Genomic DNA, 18,598 nt, shown 5'->3' with positions numbered 1-18,598 from the left:
ACATTTCACATTCTTAAAATAAAGTGGTGATCCTAACTGACCTTTGACAGGGAATTCTTACTAGGATTAAATGTCAGGAATTGTGAAAATCTGAGTTTAAATGTATTTGGCTAAGGTGTATGTAAACTTCCGACTTTAACTGTATGTGTGTGTCTGCACACATTAATATTAATGTGTGAATGTGTTATCTTTGTATAATATGTGTGTGTATTATCTATGTGAGTGTTTAGGCTCTATTCCACCCCCTGGCTGCTGGTGGATGGATGCCCCCCTCCCAGTTTGAAGTGTCTGAGCCTCTCTGGGTTGGTATGGGTGGAGCGGGCTGGGGCGGCGGGCAGGGGGGGCAGCAGGGCCTGGCTGGGGGGCAGGATGTGACCCCCCTTTCTGGACAGGATGTTGATCTCCTGGCGGAGGGCGTTGGCCTCCTGGGCTTGACTCTGGACCAGCTGGTACAGCCTCCGCCTCTCGTCCTCCTCAGCATGCCGACGGCCCTGGAACTGGGCACCCTGACACACCCACATGGCACGTGAGTTTCAAGTTTGGGGAAGCAAATATTCATCATAAAAAAATGCACCTTTATAATATAGCATTCCATGCATCATCGCATTTGCAGACTTATGTAAGATGGCCTACTATTCCTAATGTGATGAGTAGATTGGATAGTCATAATTTAGGCTAATAATATAACTCAATCACTGTTCTAAAAAAAATACTGTTCAATGCATGGCTAAGCGCGTAGTGGCGTAGAGCAGGGATCATCAACTAGATTCAGCCAATTCTTTTTATTTTTTATTGAGCGTATGGATGGTCAGGGGGCCGGAACATAATTACAAGTGAGTTGTAGACTGCAAATTGACCGCAAGAAGCCCAAACAGATAATATTTGACTAAAACATAATCATTTCAAACCTTGCTTAGAACTGTATATACGATCACATACAGTATATCTCTCTATGCGTGGGAATACTTTGGAACAGATTTCCAAAATTAAAACCACTTGGAGCTGATTTGCTGTTGTTTTTACAGTCTTATGTCCAACAATAAAATCACTTGGAGGGCCAAATAAAATCACCTGTGGGCCAAATTCGTCCCACGGGCCGCCAGTTGGGGAACCCTGGCGTAGAGTATAGGCCTAGGCTATATCAGATACGTTTCTCCTCCTTTCTTTGCACGGGGAAAAATGTGCCCTTTTATAAACACATTTCATGCAATTCTACTACACTTTTTATGACTGGAGACATTAGCAGAATCTTTTTTAATACAACAAAAATTACTGGTTAGCCTACTCTGCTGACACTGACAAACACATCAATAAAAATGACGTTGTCTGATCCATATAATAGGCCTACGAGAAGGGGAGACACAAATACAATGACGTCACTCTAACCTGTATGTAGCTCTGTCCTTGAGTTGTTCTTGTCTATTATTGTTCTGTATTACAGTGAGCTCCAAAAGTACTGGGACAGTGACATTCTTTGTTGTTTTGGTTCTGTACTCCAGCACTTTGTATTTGAAATGATACATGACTATGAGGTTAAAGTGCAGACTGTCAGATTACATTTTAGGATATTTTCATCCATATCTGGTGAACTACTTAGAAATTACAGCACTTTTTGTACATAGTCCTCCCCATTTTTAAGGGACCAAAAGTATTGGGACAAATTCACTTATGTGTATTAAAGTAGTAAAAAGTTACGTATTTGGTCCCATATTCATTGCACGCAATGACTACATCAAGCATTTTTGTTTGTTTTGATTGTGTTTCAGATTATTTTGTGCCCAATAGAAATGAATGATAAATAATGTATTGTGTCTCTTCCGACTGTAGGCTATGCGACTTAAAACAATCCACAGATTATTTTTTTAAGGAAGCTGATGATCCACTGTGGCCAAATCATGCTTTCTGGTGTAGGAGCCTATTTTGGCAATTTAATTAAATTTACTTTAGGGGAAGCTTAGCTATAGGCCCTGCCTATGCACAGAAGGTCACGCACACACACAGAGGCACGCTGTTATTTACTGCATATAAACATTTACATTTACATTACATTTTAGTCATTTAGCAGACGCCCTTATCCAGAGCGACTTACAGTTAGTGAGTGCATACATTTTTATTTTTTATTTTTTTATACTGTCCCCCTGTGGGAATCGAACCCACAACCCTGGCGTTGCAAACGCCATGCTCTACCAACTGAGCTACATCCCTGCCAGCCATTCCCTCCCCTACCCTGGACGACGCTTAGCCAATTGTGCGCCGCCCCATGGGTCTCCCGGTCACGGCCGGCTACGACAGAGCCTGGATCTCTAGTGGCACAGCTAGCACTGCAATGCAGTGCCTTAGACCACTGCGCCACTCGGGAGTCCAGACATGTCATATCGTGCATACACACTATCATAAAAGCACTTTCACATAAATTATGAAAACACACACACGTACAGTACCATCTTGCTCTGCCTGGTGTTGAGTTTGTCCTCCATTTCTTTCTTCTGGCTCAGCAGGCTGTTCATACTGAGGAGACGCTCGGTGTGATGCCTTGTCACCTCTGTCACCGCATGACGGGCCTCTGTCACTTTCACCTGACACACACACACACACACACACACACACGTGTGTATCATAAACAAACACCTTAAACACACACATACGAAGGTGTATCATAAACAAACACCTTACACACACACTCTGCCATACCTCCCACTGTCTGAGCTCCTGTGTGTAAGCAGCCTCTCGGACTCTGCTCTCCTGCCTCATCTCCTCCAGGTTTCTGTTTCCAGACAGAGTCTGTAAGGCCTCCAGGTCCACCACTTTCCCAAACTTCATCAGCATCAGCTGCTCACAGCGCGCCTCCAGACCTACACACACACAGGGTTTACCGTAAACAGAGAATGTATGCGATGCACAGGATGCAATCGTGATCTGCAGTATCTTATTTTTAACTTAAGTGCCGTGCCTGGTATTTAGAACGATCTGTTTTCAAATGTTCTCCGCAGTTTTGTGCCCCCAGTCCCCCTCAGCCTACTCTGTATCTTGGCCTCCATGTCGTTGCGGTCGTGGATGAGCTGGACATGCTGCTGCCTGGCCTGTCTGTAGAGGTCTCTCTGTTCACTCTTCTCCACCTGCAGTTCTTTAATCCTCTCCTGTAGTCCTCCCAACGCCACTGTGTTCAGCACCAGAGCTGGGGCCAGGCTGCACGGCACCACCCCATTGCTCATAAACTCTATCTGGTACACAGAGGGAGGGAGAAACCATTAATTCTGTATTTTCTAATATGGGTTGTTGACTTAGTTTTATTACTTATATCGATCACTAATAACTAAAGGCATGATGACATGTGATGATGTACGAGTGAACAAGGACAGTCACGTTTCTTACAAACGTGTTCCCTCAAATCCTCTCCTCACTTCTCTTTGATGTTTTGAGGAGGCGAGGAAAGGACAGGGGGAAAGGATGCCAGGAATTGAGGCAAGACAATTGAGAAAGACCCAGAAAGCGAGATAGACTTCTCTCCTCTCCTCACCTGGTGCAGTCTGAGGGGAACCACCACATCCAGCTCATTGAGCTTCTGTTGTTTCTCTCTGTTGAACAGCTCCAGGTCTCCCTCTGCTGCCTTCAGACTGCCATGAACCACTTTTTCCTACAACATACAGTCACAATACAGACTGGATGAAGGTTAAATGAATGTCAAGAAAGATAGAAAAGAAGACAGAGATACACTGATAAGGAGGTGTTGAGAAAGATCATGATGAGTGGTTAACAAGAAAAGCTTTGGGAGTGGAGGATGAGATGAGAAAAGAGGAGTGGAGAAGACAAAGGGGGAACAGTGGATAATGACAAGATGGAGTGGTTGACGGGAAAACGGAATGTATGGAGATAAAGAGAGGAGAAATAGAGACAGAAGAAATGGAAGAAAATGTAAGAGGAGAGAGGATGGGAGGAGGTTAAGGGAGTGGAAGATAGGAAAGGGGTCAGAGAATGTGCACCTTCTTGACGAGGGAGTCACACTCCTTCCTCAGGTTGTCTGCAATCTTCTTCTCCTCCACCAGCAGCTCCTCGAGGTCCAGACGACGCTCACGCAGCTGCACCGTGTTCTCAAACAGCTCCGAGTCACAGTCTGGGGGAACACACACACACAGACAGGTAGACAGACAGACAGACACAGTTAGAGTGCATATCTGTGGCTAAATAAGGGAGCACAATGTGGTGTATAACTGAGAATACTGTAAGGTGAATGGTAGCGACTGACTTGGGGGGCAGACGCTGTCATCCAGAGGACCACCGCTCTCTGAGCCACTGTCATCCTCATCATCATCCCAGTCAGACTCTTCATCAGATTCTTCATCACTGTCCTCCTGCTCCTCTGGTAGAAAACAACAACAGGATGAGCTGGGCACTGATAAACCATACACTCAACACACACAATCACACTTTCAGAGGGGTCCAGGACTTCACTTACCGTCATTGCCGACCTTCTCTTTCTTCTTGACGCGTTTGATCTTCTTCTTGAAGACCCTGGTGAGGAAGTCAGCAAACTTGTTGTTCTCCCCTAGAGAGCCCTGGAAGGTGGCAGCTATGGCCCTCTCTCTCTCCTGGAGCTTGGAGATGTCCCTCCGCTTCAGCTCCAGTGCCTGCTTACACTCCTCCAGCTTAGACTGGGAGGAGCAGGGAAGAGGAGAGAGATGGGATGATGGTCATGTGGAATACAGAGACACACACACAAACCTGAAACACCTGCCTTAGCATACACACACACACACACACACACATACATACATACATACACCCCTTCCTTCCCTCCCAGGTACCCTGAGGTCTTCCTCTTCCTCCACGCAGGCATTGAGTCTCTCCTGCAGGGAGTTCTCTCTCTTCTCAAACTCTTTGAGCAGCAGCAGCTCCTGGAACAGGGTGACGTGGCGCAGGTCAGCCAGTTTCATCTGGATGTCCAGCCACAGCTTCTCATGACGCAGCAGGCACAGCTCCGCATCAAACTGCCACACTGACGACGACATCTGAGAGGAGAGGGTGAGAAGAATGGGGTAAAGGGAAGAGGAAGGGGAATGGGAGTGAGGGAGGGAGAGAGAGAAATAAGGGAGAGGGGAAGAGTGAGGGGAAGAGTGAGGTTGGCTTGGTTTCAGTTGACAATTTGATGCCAGAGAGCCTGGATGTTGCATTGGGGGCCTTTGCACCCCACCTGGAAAATAAACTATGGGAAAGGCTGACCTGTTCCAGCAGAGAGTCCTCTTCATACAGAAGCCTGATCTCCTCCACCTCCCTCATCTCCTCCTCCAGCTCTGTCACCCCAGCTTCCTCCACCTCCCTCTCTCTCCTATCTGCAGGTGTATGGTAGGGGGTCTCCTCCTCTCCTTCTATCTCTGCCTCCAGCTGTTCCAGCAGAGTCTGGCCCCCCTCTGGTTCCTGGCCATGGGTACAGGCCCTGTGGGTAGGATTGGCACAATAATCGTTATCGCTGAATTATTAGGGGGGGTTGGGGGGGGGGGGTGCACATGTTCAATGCAATGTGATAGTAGTTAGTTACTGTATGTTTATGTCTCTATAATATTTCGAATATTTAGTTTTTTTGTGGGACAAAAAAATCAGTTGGATCAGACTGACCTTTAGACTTAGGAACGTGATAACTGTTTTTTATCAATGATCTATCATTGATGAGTTATTATGAACCTACAGTAAGCTCTGCTCCGTTCCTAGTCCCAGGCCAGACCTACCTCTGAGCCCTCAGGGCCCCGTAGCGCTGCAGGGTGGTGCGGGTGTAGCGTAGCTTCCTCTCAGGGGTCTCCTCGGGCAGCAGGGAGGGCAGGGTGGGGGCCGGGCTGCAGAAATGAGGCGCCAGGCACTCCTGGACAGCCTGTAGCTGCTGGGCTTGGGAGCGTAGGCGGGACACAAGTCTCACCTTAGTGTCCCTTAGGGCCATGATGCGACTGTTCATCTGGGTCTTCCTCTCATGGATCTGACAGACACAGAGGGACAAACATAAATAGGATTATCCACTAACATCATCATTGTGCTAACACCAGGCAACCTCCCAACCACATTCTGTTATTTGGTCTTATCTAATATATTAGTTTGGGCGGGGGTCAGGTACAGAGGTCACCAGGTCTATTAGTGTATTACATACAGTACATTTGGTTTTGAATGGTAAAGATTGAGAGGAAGTGTAAAGTGTGAGATGTAACCTAGTACCTTCTCCTCTAGGTGGACCAGCTGAGCTCTCTTCTTCTCTGCGTTCATCCTCAGGTGTTCTGGGACCGTAAAGTCTTTGGCCGTCTTCAGCTTGAAGTCGCCCATCTTCTCCGTAGCCAATCGGATAGCTCGCACATCTTCCGGATCCTCACAGTTCTCATTGGGCTTTGCTGCGTACCTAATCAGTCACATAGAGATACAGTCATGTAGGGAAGAATGAGGACAGTGATTCTGAAATGGAGACTAAGAAACTTCAACAGAGGCCATATGATAACAGACTCACAGTTCAGCCCACTCTTTCCTCCTCTTCTCTATCTTAGCCCGGGCTCGCTCTGCCTTCTCCGTAGCCTTGCGGAGTTTCTCTGCCTGGCGGCCAGCCAGCTTGCTGCCCCCTGGACGCACCACATGGGGCGCCATAACAGCCTCCCCACCCAGGTCCTCCTGGTCCGCTGGCCAGAGACACACACATTATTTCTCTCTCTCTCTCTCTATCTCTATCTCTCTCTCTCTCTCTCTCTCTCACCTGTGATGTTGGAGCTGTCTTTGCCGACCTCAGCTTTGTTCCTCCAACGTTCCTGCCCCCCTGCCCCCGGGCCCCACACCCTTTCCCTCTGTTTCAGCTCGTGGAACCTCTGGGACAGTGCCAGCAGACGATAGGTGGAGATCCTGTGGTCGCTCTGGAACGCTACCACAGTAACTGTGTCCGACTCCAGAGAATCCCAGAACCTGGAAGAGCCAGTGGGCAAATCTGAAATGTCACCCCATTCCCTAAGTGCACTACCAGGTGAGAGTGCAGGTTGAGTGGTTTCTGGTTGAGTACCTCTCCTGTAGTTTCTTGAGTCCGATGCGGTGGCGTTCCTCCTCCCAGGCCAGCTCCTTCCTGGCCTCTCGCACCCTCTGGGCCGTCATCCTCTCGGTCTCCTCACGGAACCGCCGGTCCAACTCCAGCTCCTACACACACACACACTAGATTCTCTTGGGCTGTGGCCAGAAATATGCTACAATTTATTAGGTTAATCACAGAAACATTCAAGTGCCTTTTGGTTGGTTATGATACATAAACACTGAGGGACAAAGGTGTGGATTTAGGGTGTAGGGGTGTATGGGTTTGTTTGTGTGTGTACCGTGCGGTGCAAGCGGACGTGTTCGGGCAGACCCTGGTTCTTCTCCAGTAGCTGTTTGAACTGGCTCTGCAGCTCGGCCAGCTTCTTACGTCTCTCCACCTTCCTCATCTCAGCCTCCCGACGCATACGGTCCATTTCCAACTTCTGCTTAGCCGTCTCAATGCTACAGAGAGGGAAGTGGGGGAGAGAGAGAAATAGAGGAGGGGAAGAAAGAGAGAGGGGTGTGTGACAGAGGGGGAGAGAGAGGGGCTGGTTTGCCTTTAGCCAGGTGTGTCTTTGTTTGTTTGTCTCTCTAGGTATCTCCCTCACCTGTATGCCGACGGGTCTTCGATATCCTGGGCCACACCCTCCATCTCAACGCCAACCTGTTTCACCAACAACACACAGTCAACCACTGAACTGGCACTCACTTGTGTTATGCATGTGTTTATTGTCCCATTCGCTTCCTCCATCCCTCTATTCTTCCCTCCCTCCCTGCCCCCCACTGACCCGTGGTGAGGGGACTTTGGCCTTGCTGCGCTGCAGGGCTTTCTGCAGGTCCTCCTGGGGCAGCAGGCTAAAGGAGAAGATGTTGCCGTCCTCCCCCGTCGTCAGGACAAACTGGTCGTCAAAGCTACAGCGCAGCTGGCGCAGCTGTCCATACTGGTTGTCATGGACGCTGAGAGCCCAGAAGGCCTGCATGGAGGTGAGGTGGAAGTCAGATGGCTGCAGAGGGTAGGCCCGGACACTGCCTGACTGCATGCCACACAGCAACAGCTGCCTGCTGGAGCTGGGACAGAGAGAGACCACAACAACCGGTCAACATATACACACATAAACAGAACATCTACAAACCTCAGCAGTTACAACATTACACAACACAGACACACTGATAATGAAAATGTTTACAGCCATCAGTTGTGTAGTCCCCTAACCTGAAGGTGATGGTGCGGATGGGGTCCTCGTCTGTATTCTGGACAGGCAGGAAGGTGAACGGCTCATCCTGGCGCTGCAACGGGTCCTCACCCTGCTGCTCGGAAAACTTACAGTGGTACAGGAACCCCGAGTCATAGCCTCCCTGAGAGAGAGCGAGAGAGAGAGCCTGGTGTTCACCCTGCTAATCCGCACACTCCACTGGCTTCCAGTCGAAGATGTATCCACTACAAGACCATGGTCCTTGCCTACGGAGCAGCAAGAGGACCTGCCTGTTCCTACCTTCAGGCTATGCTCAAACCCTACACCCCAACCTGAGTACTCCATTCTGCCATCACTGGTCTCTTGGCCCTCCTACCCCTACGGGAGGGCAGCTCCCACTCAAAGCTATTTTCTGTTCTGGCACTCCAATGATGGAACCAGCTTCCCCCTGAAGCTAGGACAGCAGAGTCCCTGCCCGTCTTCCGAAAACATCTGAAACCCTACCTCTTCAAAGAGTATCCTAAATAATCCCACAGCATTGATCATCCTTGAGATGTTTCTACAACTTGATTGGAGTCCACCTGTGGTAAATTCAATTGATTGGAAAGGCACACACCTGTCTATATAAGGTCCCACAGATGACAGTGCATGTCAGAGCAAAAACCAAGCCATGAGGTCGAAGGAATTGTCCGTAGAGCTCCGAGACAGGATTATGTCGAGGCACAGATCTGGGGAAGGGTACCAAAACATTTCTGCAGCATTGAAGGTCCCCAAGAACACAGTGGCCTCCATCATTCTTAAATGAAAGAAGTTTGGAACCACCAAGACCTCCTTCCTAGAGATGGCCGCCTCGCCAAACTGAGCAATCGGGGGAGAACAACCTTGGTCAGGGAGCTGACCAAGAACCCGATGGTCACTCTGACAGAACTCTAGAGTTCCTCTGAGGAGATGGGAGAACCTTCCAGAAGGACAACCATCTCTGCAGCACTCCACCAATTAGGCCTTTATGGTAGAGTGGCCAGACGGAAGCCACTCCTCAGTAAAAGGCACATGACAGCCCGCTTGGAGTTTGCCAAAAAGGCACCTAAAGACTCTCAGACCATGAGAAACAAGATTCTCCGGTCTGATGAAACCAAGATTGGCCTGAATGCCAAGCGTCACGTCTGGAGGAAACCTGGCACCATCCCTACGGTGAAGCATGGTGGTGGCAGCATCATGCTGTGGGGATGTTTTTCAACTGAAGGGACTGGGAGACTAGTCAGGATCGAGGCAAAGATGAACAGAGCAAATTGCAGAGAGATCCTTGATGAAAACCTGCTCCAGAGTGCTCAGGACCTCAGACTGGGGCGAAGGTTCACCTTCCAACAGGACAACAACCCTAAGCACACAGCCAAGACAACGCAGGAGTGGCTTCGGGACAAGTCTCTGAATGTCCTTGAGTGGCCCAGCCAGAGCCCAGACTTGAACCCGATCAAACATCTCTGGAGAGAGCTGAAAATAGCTGTGCAGCGATGCTCCCCATCGAACCTGACAGAGCTTGAGAGGATCTGCAGAGAAGAATGGGAGAAACTCCCCAAATACAAGTGCGCCAAGCTTGTAGCTTCATACCCAAGAAGACTCGATGCTGTAATTGCTGCCAAAGGTGCTTCAACAAAGTACTGAGTAAAGGGTCTGAATACTTATGTAAATGTAATATTTCATTTTTTTGGGGGGCAAACATTTCTAAAAACCTGTTTTTGCTTTGTCATTATGGAGTACTGTGTGTAGATTGATGAGGGAAAAAAACAATTGAATCAATTTTTGAATACGGCTGTAACGTAACAAAATGTGGAAAAAGTCAAGGGGTCTGAAGGCACGATATGTGGTTGTCCCACCTAGCTATCTTAAGATGAATGCACTAACTGTAAGTCCCTCTGGATAAGAGGATCTGCTAAATTACCAAAATGTAAATGTGAAATGTAGAGGGAGAGAGCGAGAGAGAGATGGCCCCGGTTAATGTGTGTGTGTGTGTGTGTGTGTGCGCGTGTGTGTACCATGGAGAGCCAGAAGGCCCCGGGTTGAGAGTAGAAGCCACAGCAGAGGGGGCTGGGGGGGTCGGGGGTGTAAAGAGGGGGCAGCTCTTCCTTTTCCTCCTCCTCTACCTCCTGCAGCTCCTCCTCAGTGGGCTCAAGGCCCTCCTCCTTGGCTTTCTTCAGCTGCGCCTCTCTCTCCTTCTGCCTCTTCTCCTTCAGAGCCTGCCTGCGCGCAATCTCCTCCTCCCGCTGAAATACACACACTCACAATTACACACCCATGCCGGAGTTGAACCAAAAGAGCTGTACACAAAGCAGATAACAGATATAATGTGAGCGTGCTTTTGTACGTTTCCTATTAGGCATGCTTCTGTGTAAACTGTGTTTTGTATCTAGACAGCTTTTATGTGATGTGTATGTTTTATTGATTCCATGGAACCCATGACTACCTGCAACGTGTTACTGAGTGGACTATCCTGGATAAATATATAAAATGAAACGTGTTTACAGTACAGTTGATCTCAGACAGTGAGGGCCAGACCTTGATGTGTGACTTGATGCTGCTGAAGGTGAAGTGTCTTGTGGGAAGGCCAGAGATGTGGTAGGTGGTGCCATGGTTCTGGGCCTCCGGGTCTGGAGACTGGACCTCCACTACATGACCACTCTTACACAGGACCAGCAGGGTGTTGTTGTCCTGAACACACACGCACATATATACACACACACATACACACAGAAGAAGGGTTCTAACTTATTAACCTCATGTGCCATTGCCTTGCGTACATTTCTGACTGATCTGGGATCAGACTTACATGTGACTGGGGCGACCACTCCAGCCCCTGTACAGGTCCTGGTACTGTGACAAAGCCGATGGGGTCGTACCTGTCCCCCACAGTGAAGAAGAACACAGTGCAGTCCATACTCTAGAGAGGGAAAGAGGGAAGGAGGGATGGTGGAGGGGAGAGGATTATTGATATTTGTTATTATACCCATCCAGTTTGCTTTAGGTCTACAAGGGGAGTGTCTACAGAAAGGAGCTAATGATTGATTTCACATTGGCTAATAGTCTGCGGCCCTCCCTACCCCAGTAGCTAGGATCTCTCCGTTGCGTTCGTATGCAATGGCCGTCACAGGTGCATTGTGGGGTTTGAAGGCCTGTTTGAGACGGAGCTCGGCGTGTCCATAGCGACTGCGCCCGGCAACCACCCGTAAACTCTGGGGATTGTAGAGCTCCAGCAGACGGACCACCCCGTCCTCAAAGCCCACCACCACCAGCCCTCCGCTAGGGTTCACCTATACACACAGGCAAGGGCCACACAGAACAATCTCAACGCACAGTAACCTACACAGATAAGCAAAGCACGTTGAGACCTAAAGACAACAAGGCACTACATAAATGATTATGTTACCATATACAGTGCATTCGGAAAGTATTCAGACCCCTTGACTTTTTCCACATTTTGTTACATTACAGCCTTATTCTAAAATGGATTAAATACTTTTTTCCCCTTATCAATCTACACACAATACCCCATAATGACAAAGCAAAAACAGGTTTTTAGAAATGTGTGCAAATGTATTACAAATAAAAAACAGAAATACCTTATTTACATAAATATTCAGACCCTTTGCTATGAGACTTGAAATTGAGCTTGGGTACATCCTGTTTCCATTGATCATCCTTAAGATGTTTCTACAACTTGATTGGAGTCCACCTGTGGAAATCCTACATTTACATAAGTATTCAGACCCTTTACTCAGTACTTTGTTGAAGCACCTTTGGCAGTGATTACAGCCTTGAGTCTTGGGTATGACACTACAAGCTTGGCACACCTGTATTTGGGGAGTTTCTCCCATTCTTCTCTGCAGATCCTCTCAAGCTCTGTCAGGTTGGATGGGGAGCGTCGCTGCACAGCTATTTTCAGGTCTCTCCAGAAATGTTAGATCGGGTTCAAGTCCAGGCTCTGGCTGGGCCACTCAAGGACATTCAGAGACTTGTCCCGAAGCCACTCCTGCGTTGTCTTGGCTGTGTGCTTAGGGTCGCTGTCCTGTTGGAAGGTAAACCTTCGCCCCAGTCTGAGGTCCTGAGCGGTCTGGAGCAGGTTTTCATCAAGGATCTCTCTGTACTTTGCTCCGTTCATCTTTCCCTCGATCCTGACTAGTCTCCCAGTGCCTGCCGCTGCTTCACCGTAGGGATGGTGACAGGTTTCCTCCAGACGTGACGCTTGGCATTCATCAAGTGCCTTTTACTGAGGAGTGGCTTCCATCTGGCCACTCTACCATAAAGGCCTGATTGGTGGAGTGCTGCAGAGATGGTTGTCCTTCTGGAAGGTTCTCCCATCTCCACAGAGGAACTCTGGAGCTCTGTCATAGTGACCATCAGGTTATTGGTCACCTCCCTGACCAAGGCCCTTCTCCCCCGATTGCTCAGTTTGGCTGGGCGGCCAGCTCTAGGAAGTGTCTTGGTGGTTCCAAACTTCTTCCATTTAAGAATGGAGGCCACTGTGTTCTTGGGGACCTTCAATGCTGTAGAAATGTTTTGGTACCTTTTCCCAGATCTGTGCCTCGACATAATCCAGCTGTACTGACAATTCGTTCGACCTCATGGCTTGGTTTTTGCTCTGACATGCACTGTCAACTGTGGGACCTTATATAGACAGGTGTGTGCCTTTCCAAATCATGTCCAATCAATTGAATGTACCACAGGTGGACTCCAATTAAGTTGTTGAAACATCTCAAGGATGATCAAGGGAAACAGAATGCACCTGAGCTCAATTTCGAATCTCATAGCAAAGGGTCTGAATACTTATGTAAATAAGGTATTTGTTATTTCTAAAAAACTGTTTTCGATTTGTCATTATGGGGTATTGTGTGTAGATTGATGATTTTTTATTTAATCAATTTTAGAATAAGGCTGTAACGTAACAAAGTGGAAAAAGTCAAGGGGTCTGAATACTTTCCGAATGCACTGTAGTCAAGTCTCACATACATACCAGGCGTGGCGCCCAGGTCAGTGTTGTTCCACCTTGTTTGTAGCGGCTGGTTGTTAGTTCTTTCTTCGCAAGGAAGTCAAAAATCCTGACTGAGCCTGAGAAAGAGAGGAAGAAAGAGAGTGTGTTTGGAACAAATTGACAAAAAAAATGATGCGTTTCTATAATCTGGGCTGTGTGTGAAGTAGTGTACAGTGATAGGTGTCTCTCACGGTCTAAAGCGGTGGTGGCCATCAGATGGCTGGTGCTGGACACATCCATTCCCTGGATCACTCCAGCATGGAAGGAGAACAGACACTCTGGGTCCTGGGTCTGCACACACAATATAATGGAGTCATTTAATACAAGACCCAATACAGACAGTCCCACACACACACTCAAACACTGTGCTGATGGAAAGTGCAACTCACAATGTTGGAAAATGAAAGATCCAGTTTCCAGATGCCTCCATTGGAATCCTGAGAAGAGATACATTTGACACGCTATTTAATAAAAAAAAAGTATTGTTTCTGAGGAGTCCCAAACTTGATGATGGTTGTAGGACTTTAGGGTAAGTGTTGTTGTATGACCCTTGAAAATGATGGTTGTAGGACTTTAGGGTAAGTGTTGTTGTATGACCCTTGACCCCTGCCCTCTGACCTGGGCGAACCAGATGAAGGAGTCTGGCAGGCAGCTTTTGACCATGGAGGACAGGCTGACGTTGCGTCCGATTACCATCTCGTTCATGGGCTCAATCTCAAACAGACCCCTGTCATCGTTACAGTCTGCCGTGTCAATGCTCTCAAAGTCCCAGCCCTGCACGGTGTGGAGAAAGATATTACACAGCGAGCAAACAACTAAACTGTCCCCAGATCAGTTGTTCAGGCCTGCATTTTAGGGTTAGCAGAGACCACTTAGACTGAGGCTGAGAGGACTGTATAGTATCTGAAAGGTTACCCTAATGGCTCCGTCGGTGCCGATGGTCATGAGCTCCCCCTCATCCAAAGCAAACTGCTGGATGGTGCCAGCGTGGCACGTCCTGCCCCCCTTACGGCATATCTCCACCTTAATCAGGCCCCCGTCCCACAGCAGCATGTTTCCCCACTCAGACCCCGACACTACCTGGCACCCAGACAGAAGGGATGTCATCAGGACAACATAGAACAAGAGAAAATAGAATATTGCTTTGGGTTCGGGTCAATTTCAATGATGTATGAATAGCAGGAATTGAATGATAAAAGCAGTGGACAGACCTTCCCATCGGGCAGCTCCACATAACCCTCGATATCTGTGAGGGCAGTCTTCCCAAACCTTCCCAGAAGCCCTTGCAGTTTGAGACCAGTAAAAGTGCTGGCCATTTTCCAAAACCTGGAAGAATGATTGAAAAGAGATCAACTCACATGGTGTATGACACTGTACACATAATACACAATTTTTGTATTTGTTGTCAATATTTCATTTTGAAATCTGTTTTCTCTCCACCCAGCTTTCTATAAAGCACTTTGTGACAAATGTATAAAAGTGCTAGTACGAATACATTTTGATCAATTGATTGCTACTAACTTGATGTGTCCTGATCCGGAGGTGGTGAGTTGCCCAGGATTGTCAGGTGAGAAGGTGACCCTGTAGACGTCCTGTGAGAAGGCCTTGCAGCGCAGCATCACCTGTTCATGTCTCCATTCCCACAAGGTCAGCATGTAGTCCGGAGCACTACCCACACTGGCCAGCAGGGTGCCCTCACGGTTAAAGTCCACAAAGCTATATGCCTGCCCTGTCCCACCTAACGGGCAGGGATTCAAACCAAATGTCTTGATCATTGATCATATTCTTTATACATTGTTTGAAAAAAAAAAATTCAACACCATAATGGGTGTGCGTGCCTGTGTGCATGTTGTACAGTTTCCATACCTCTGAGAATGCGGTAGGGTCGTAATGAGGGATACTCATAGATGACGATGTTGGGCTGGTCTCCCTTCTCTGCCACAGCAAAATACCTATTACTGGGGTGGGCCTGCAGAGAAACACAGTTACAGATGGGGTTATAAATGAGGGTGTATCAAGGTTATCCAGGGCCAGTGTTTGTGTGTGTGTGTACCATGACGGCGCCGATGCCTCCCCCACTGCAGGAGCGGAGGTAGCGTTGCTCCTTGGTCCGGACGTCCAGGAATATGAGCAGGTTTCCAGCCACGAAGGCCAGCGTTCGCTCATCCAGCAGCTGCAGGTTGGCTCTGCGCCCACAGTCATACCCAAAAGAGTGACTGGAAGAATGTTAAGGTGCAACGCAAAAGCAACGCAATACACAAACATAATATCATGAACATGACTGGGTTGTGTAGACTTCTACGCAGAAACTCTGGCACATGGCATACACAGTGTTAAAAGATACGTAAGGTGCAGCAGGTTCTCTGGGATCTCCGAGTCTGCAGTGATGACTGGTCTGGAGTACAGCTCATCATAGTTGTAGTACATGTCCTCAGGGAGTTTCTTCATCCCCGTTCGCTCCTCCTCTTCCTCCACAGCATCACTACTCCCACCTGGCTGCTGCTGCACCTGCTCAGAGGCTGCATGAGCTGAAAAGAAAGATTGCTGTCACTCATCAGGCCATGGTCGAGATGTAGGCACACCATAGTGAAACATTTTGCCATGAAAAAAAAATCTGTGTTCTTATTGTACAAGTTCCGGTAGTTACCTCCCTGTTTCTAAACGGTTTCTACCTACTGTACACGACCCAGCTCTCTCATGAGGGAGCTACCTACAGTGGGGGAAAAAGTATTTAGTCAGCCAACAATTGTGCAAGTTCTCCCACTTAAAAAGATGAGAGAGACCTGTAATTTTCATCATAGGTACACGTCAACTATGACAGACAAATTGAGGGGAAAAAATCAAGAAAATCACATTGTAGGATTTTTAATGAATTTATTTGCAAATTATGGTGGAAAATAAGTATTTGGTCACCTACAAACAAGCAAGATTTATGGCTCTCACAGACCTGTAACTTCTTCTTTAAGAGGCTCCTCTGTCCTCCACTCGTTACCTGTATTAATGGCACCTGTTTGAACTTGTTATCAGTATAAAAGACACCTGTCCACAACCTCAAACAGTCACACTCCAAACTCCACTATGGCCAAGACCAAAGAGCTGTCAAAGGACACCAGAAACAAAATTGTAGACCTGCACCAGGCTGGGAAGACTGAATCTGCAATAGGTAAGCAGCTTGGTTTGAAGAAATCAACTGTGGGAGCAATTATTAGGAAATGGAAGACATACAAGACCACTGATAATCTCCCTCCATCTGGGGCTCCACGCAAGATCTCACCCCGTGGGGGTCAAAATGATCACAAGAACGGTGAGCAAAAATCCCAGAACCACACGGGGGGACCTAGTGAATTACCTGCAGAGAGCTGGGACCAAAGTAACAAAGCCTACCATCAGTAACACACTACGCCGCCAGGGACTCAAATCCTGCAGTGCCAGACGTGTCCCCCTGCTTAAGCCAGTACATGTCCAGGCCCGTCTGAAGTTTGCTAGAGTGCATTTGGATGATCCAGAAGAGGATTGGGAGAATGTCATATGGTCAGATGAAACCAAAATAGAACTTTTTGGTAAAAACTCAACTCGTTGTGTTTGGAGGACAAAGAATGCTGAGTTGCATCCAAAGAACACCATACCTACTGTGAAGCATGGGGGGTGGAAACATCATGCTTTGGGGCTGTTTTTCTGCAAAGGGACCAGGACGACTGATCCGTGTAAAGGAAAGAATGAATGGGGCCATGTATCGTGAGATTTTGAGTGAAAACCTCCTTCCATCAGCAAGGGCATTGAAGATGAAACGTGGCTGGGTCTTTCAGCATGACAATGATCCCAAACACACCGCCCGGGCAACGAAGGAGTGGCTTCGTAAGAAGCATTTCAAGGTCCTGGAGTGGCCTAGCCAGTCTCCAGATCTCAACCCCATAGAAAATCTTTGGAGGGAGTTGAAAGTCCGTGTTGCCCAGCGACAGCCCCAAAACATCACTGCTCTAGAGGAGATCTGCATGGAGGAATGGGCCAAAATACCAGCAACAGAGTGTGAAAACCTTGTGAAGACTTACAGAAAACGTTTGACCTGTGTCATTGCCAACAAAGGGTATATAACAAAGTATTGAGAAACTTTTGTTATTGACCAAATAATTATTTTCCACCATAATTTGCAAATAAATTCATAAAAAATCCTACAATGTGATTTTGTCTGTCATAGTTGACGTGTACCTATGATGAAAATTACAGGCCTCTCTCATCTTTTTAAGTGGGAGAACTTGCACAATTGGTGGCTGACTAAATACTTTTTTTCCCCACTGTATGTGTGGACTCTAGACAGAAAGGTCATAAAAAGAGCACTACTACCCTGAGCTTTGTCTTGTGAAGGGTCCTCTGCTTGTGTATGTGCTTCCTGTGCACCTGCTGATGGGGAAGTTGTGTTGTTCTCTGGAGGTGGCTGAACATTTTCACTTTCCGTTTCCCCAGAAGGTTCCTGCTTTCCTGTGGGGTCACCTGTTATAAGGAAATGATCAGAAAGATTCAGTGCATCAAAAAGGCAAATAGGCCTTGTTAAACACTTCCAAGAAGAGGCTGAAGTTTGTTGACAGTTTGCAGACCAAATGTCTTATGTTGACAGGAGTCTTATTTATATTGACAGTGTGTAACATATAATGCAAATATGCATATACACTTCATTTAAATGAATGAGCTACAATAATTGAATGTCACCCTAACGTAAACTGCAGCTAGCAAACAAGCTAGCTAGCTAGAATTGCTCATTCCTTTGACCCCAGCTAGTACTTTCCATCGTCGTTATGATTGGGTAAATAACTAAATGTGTCTTTGATTGTACCTATTAATTTCAAAATTCAGTGACCGTAGTCTAAATGTATAATTAGTTAAGCTGTGAACTTATATATATTACCTTGTAAATTGTCTTCATCTGTCTGTTTCTCAGAAGAGTCCATCTTTGTTTGGCGTTGACTCGTTGCCGGGCAACCCTGGGACTTTGTAATCGCAAAGCATGCTGGTTATGTAGTCACCCACTCCCACTGAAGCTTTGGGACACGTTCAGGTATGAAGTTTACTCAGAATATGTTAATAAATAAATCAGATAGTCTTACATTCAAAAAATCACTTTGTTTTTGGTCCATTGTTTTTGTTCCATTTCATTTCGTTTTTAAAGATCACATTTTACAGTAATTAAGTCATAAAAGAGAAAGTTTTGATTAATAAGTAGCATTAGGCTTACACGTTTGACAGGATTATAGATGTATATACTACATTGAGAGAATAATCATAATGAACAAAAAAGTAAAATAAAAAACGTATTAAGAACAAAACTTAAAGGTCCAGCTGTTTTTATCTCAATATCAAATAATTTCTG

At 47.1% G+C, this 18,598-nt stretch overlaps 1 protein-coding gene across 3 annotated transcripts; it reads right to left on the bottom strand.

Moving 5' to 3' along the window:
* Positions 1-85: 85 nt before the first annotated feature.
* LOC121532218 (cilia- and flagella-associated protein 44) lies at positions 86-18,210 on the bottom strand. 3 transcript variants are annotated; one of them, XM_041838021.2, is made up of 35 exons: positions 18,137-18,210; positions 17,578-17,724; positions 15,581-15,764; positions 15,290-15,452; positions 15,103-15,205; positions 14,758-14,974; positions 14,448-14,562; positions 14,152-14,316; positions 13,855-14,010; positions 13,626-13,673; positions 13,428-13,527; positions 13,219-13,313; positions 11,309-11,518; positions 11,038-11,148; positions 10,767-10,919; positions 10,247-10,474; positions 8,234-8,376; positions 7,809-8,088; positions 7,629-7,684; positions 7,320-7,482; positions 7,016-7,146; positions 6,719-6,921; positions 6,479-6,644; positions 6,196-6,373; positions 5,721-5,962; positions 5,218-5,431; positions 4,803-5,006; positions 4,454-4,649; positions 4,244-4,357; positions 3,981-4,111; positions 3,518-3,634; positions 3,020-3,221; positions 2,692-2,852; positions 2,437-2,576; positions 86-506 (listed from the first exon to the last, which is right to left on the bottom strand). In XM_041838021.2, exons 1-35 carry the CDS (start codon positions 18,177-18,179, stop codon positions 227-229), a joined length of 5,559 nt encoding a protein of 1,852 aa, XP_041693955.1. In that variant the 5' UTR covers positions 18,180-18,210; the 3' UTR covers positions 86-226. The 3 variants fall into 3 exon arrangements, with proteins under 3 accessions (XP_041693955.1, XP_041693956.1, XP_041693957.1); XM_041838022.2 differs by having other exon boundaries at positions 2,442-2,576; XM_041838023.2 differs by having other exon boundaries at positions 17,632-17,724.
* Between the last annotated feature and the right edge of the window lie 388 nt (positions 18,211-18,598).

The sequence above is a fragment of the Coregonus clupeaformis genome, chromosome 19, assembly GCF_020615455.1.
Source record: "Coregonus clupeaformis isolate EN_2021a chromosome 19, ASM2061545v1, whole genome shotgun sequence".
Classification (NCBI taxonomy): domain Eukaryota; kingdom Metazoa; phylum Chordata; class Actinopteri; order Salmoniformes; family Salmonidae; genus Coregonus; species Coregonus clupeaformis.
The sequence above is the reverse complement of the archived record's forward strand: the minus strand, read 5'-3'. Positions and strand labels throughout refer to the sequence as shown.

Excerpts from the sequence above, each read along its gene's own strand:
- LOC121532218 (XM_041838021.2), bottom strand. The coding sequence starts at position 18,179 with ATGGACTCTTCTGAGAAACAGACAGATGAAGACAATTTACAAG. Across the intron at positions 11,149-11,308 it reads GAGAGATCCTAGCTACTGGG|AGTATGGACTGCACTGTGTT; the intron begins GTAGGGAGGGCC and ends TTCCCTCTCTAG. Across the intron at positions 6,374-6,478 it reads AGGAAAGAGTGGGCTGAACT|GTACGCAGCAAAGCCCAATG; the intron begins GTGAGTCTGTTA and ends GTGACTGATTAG.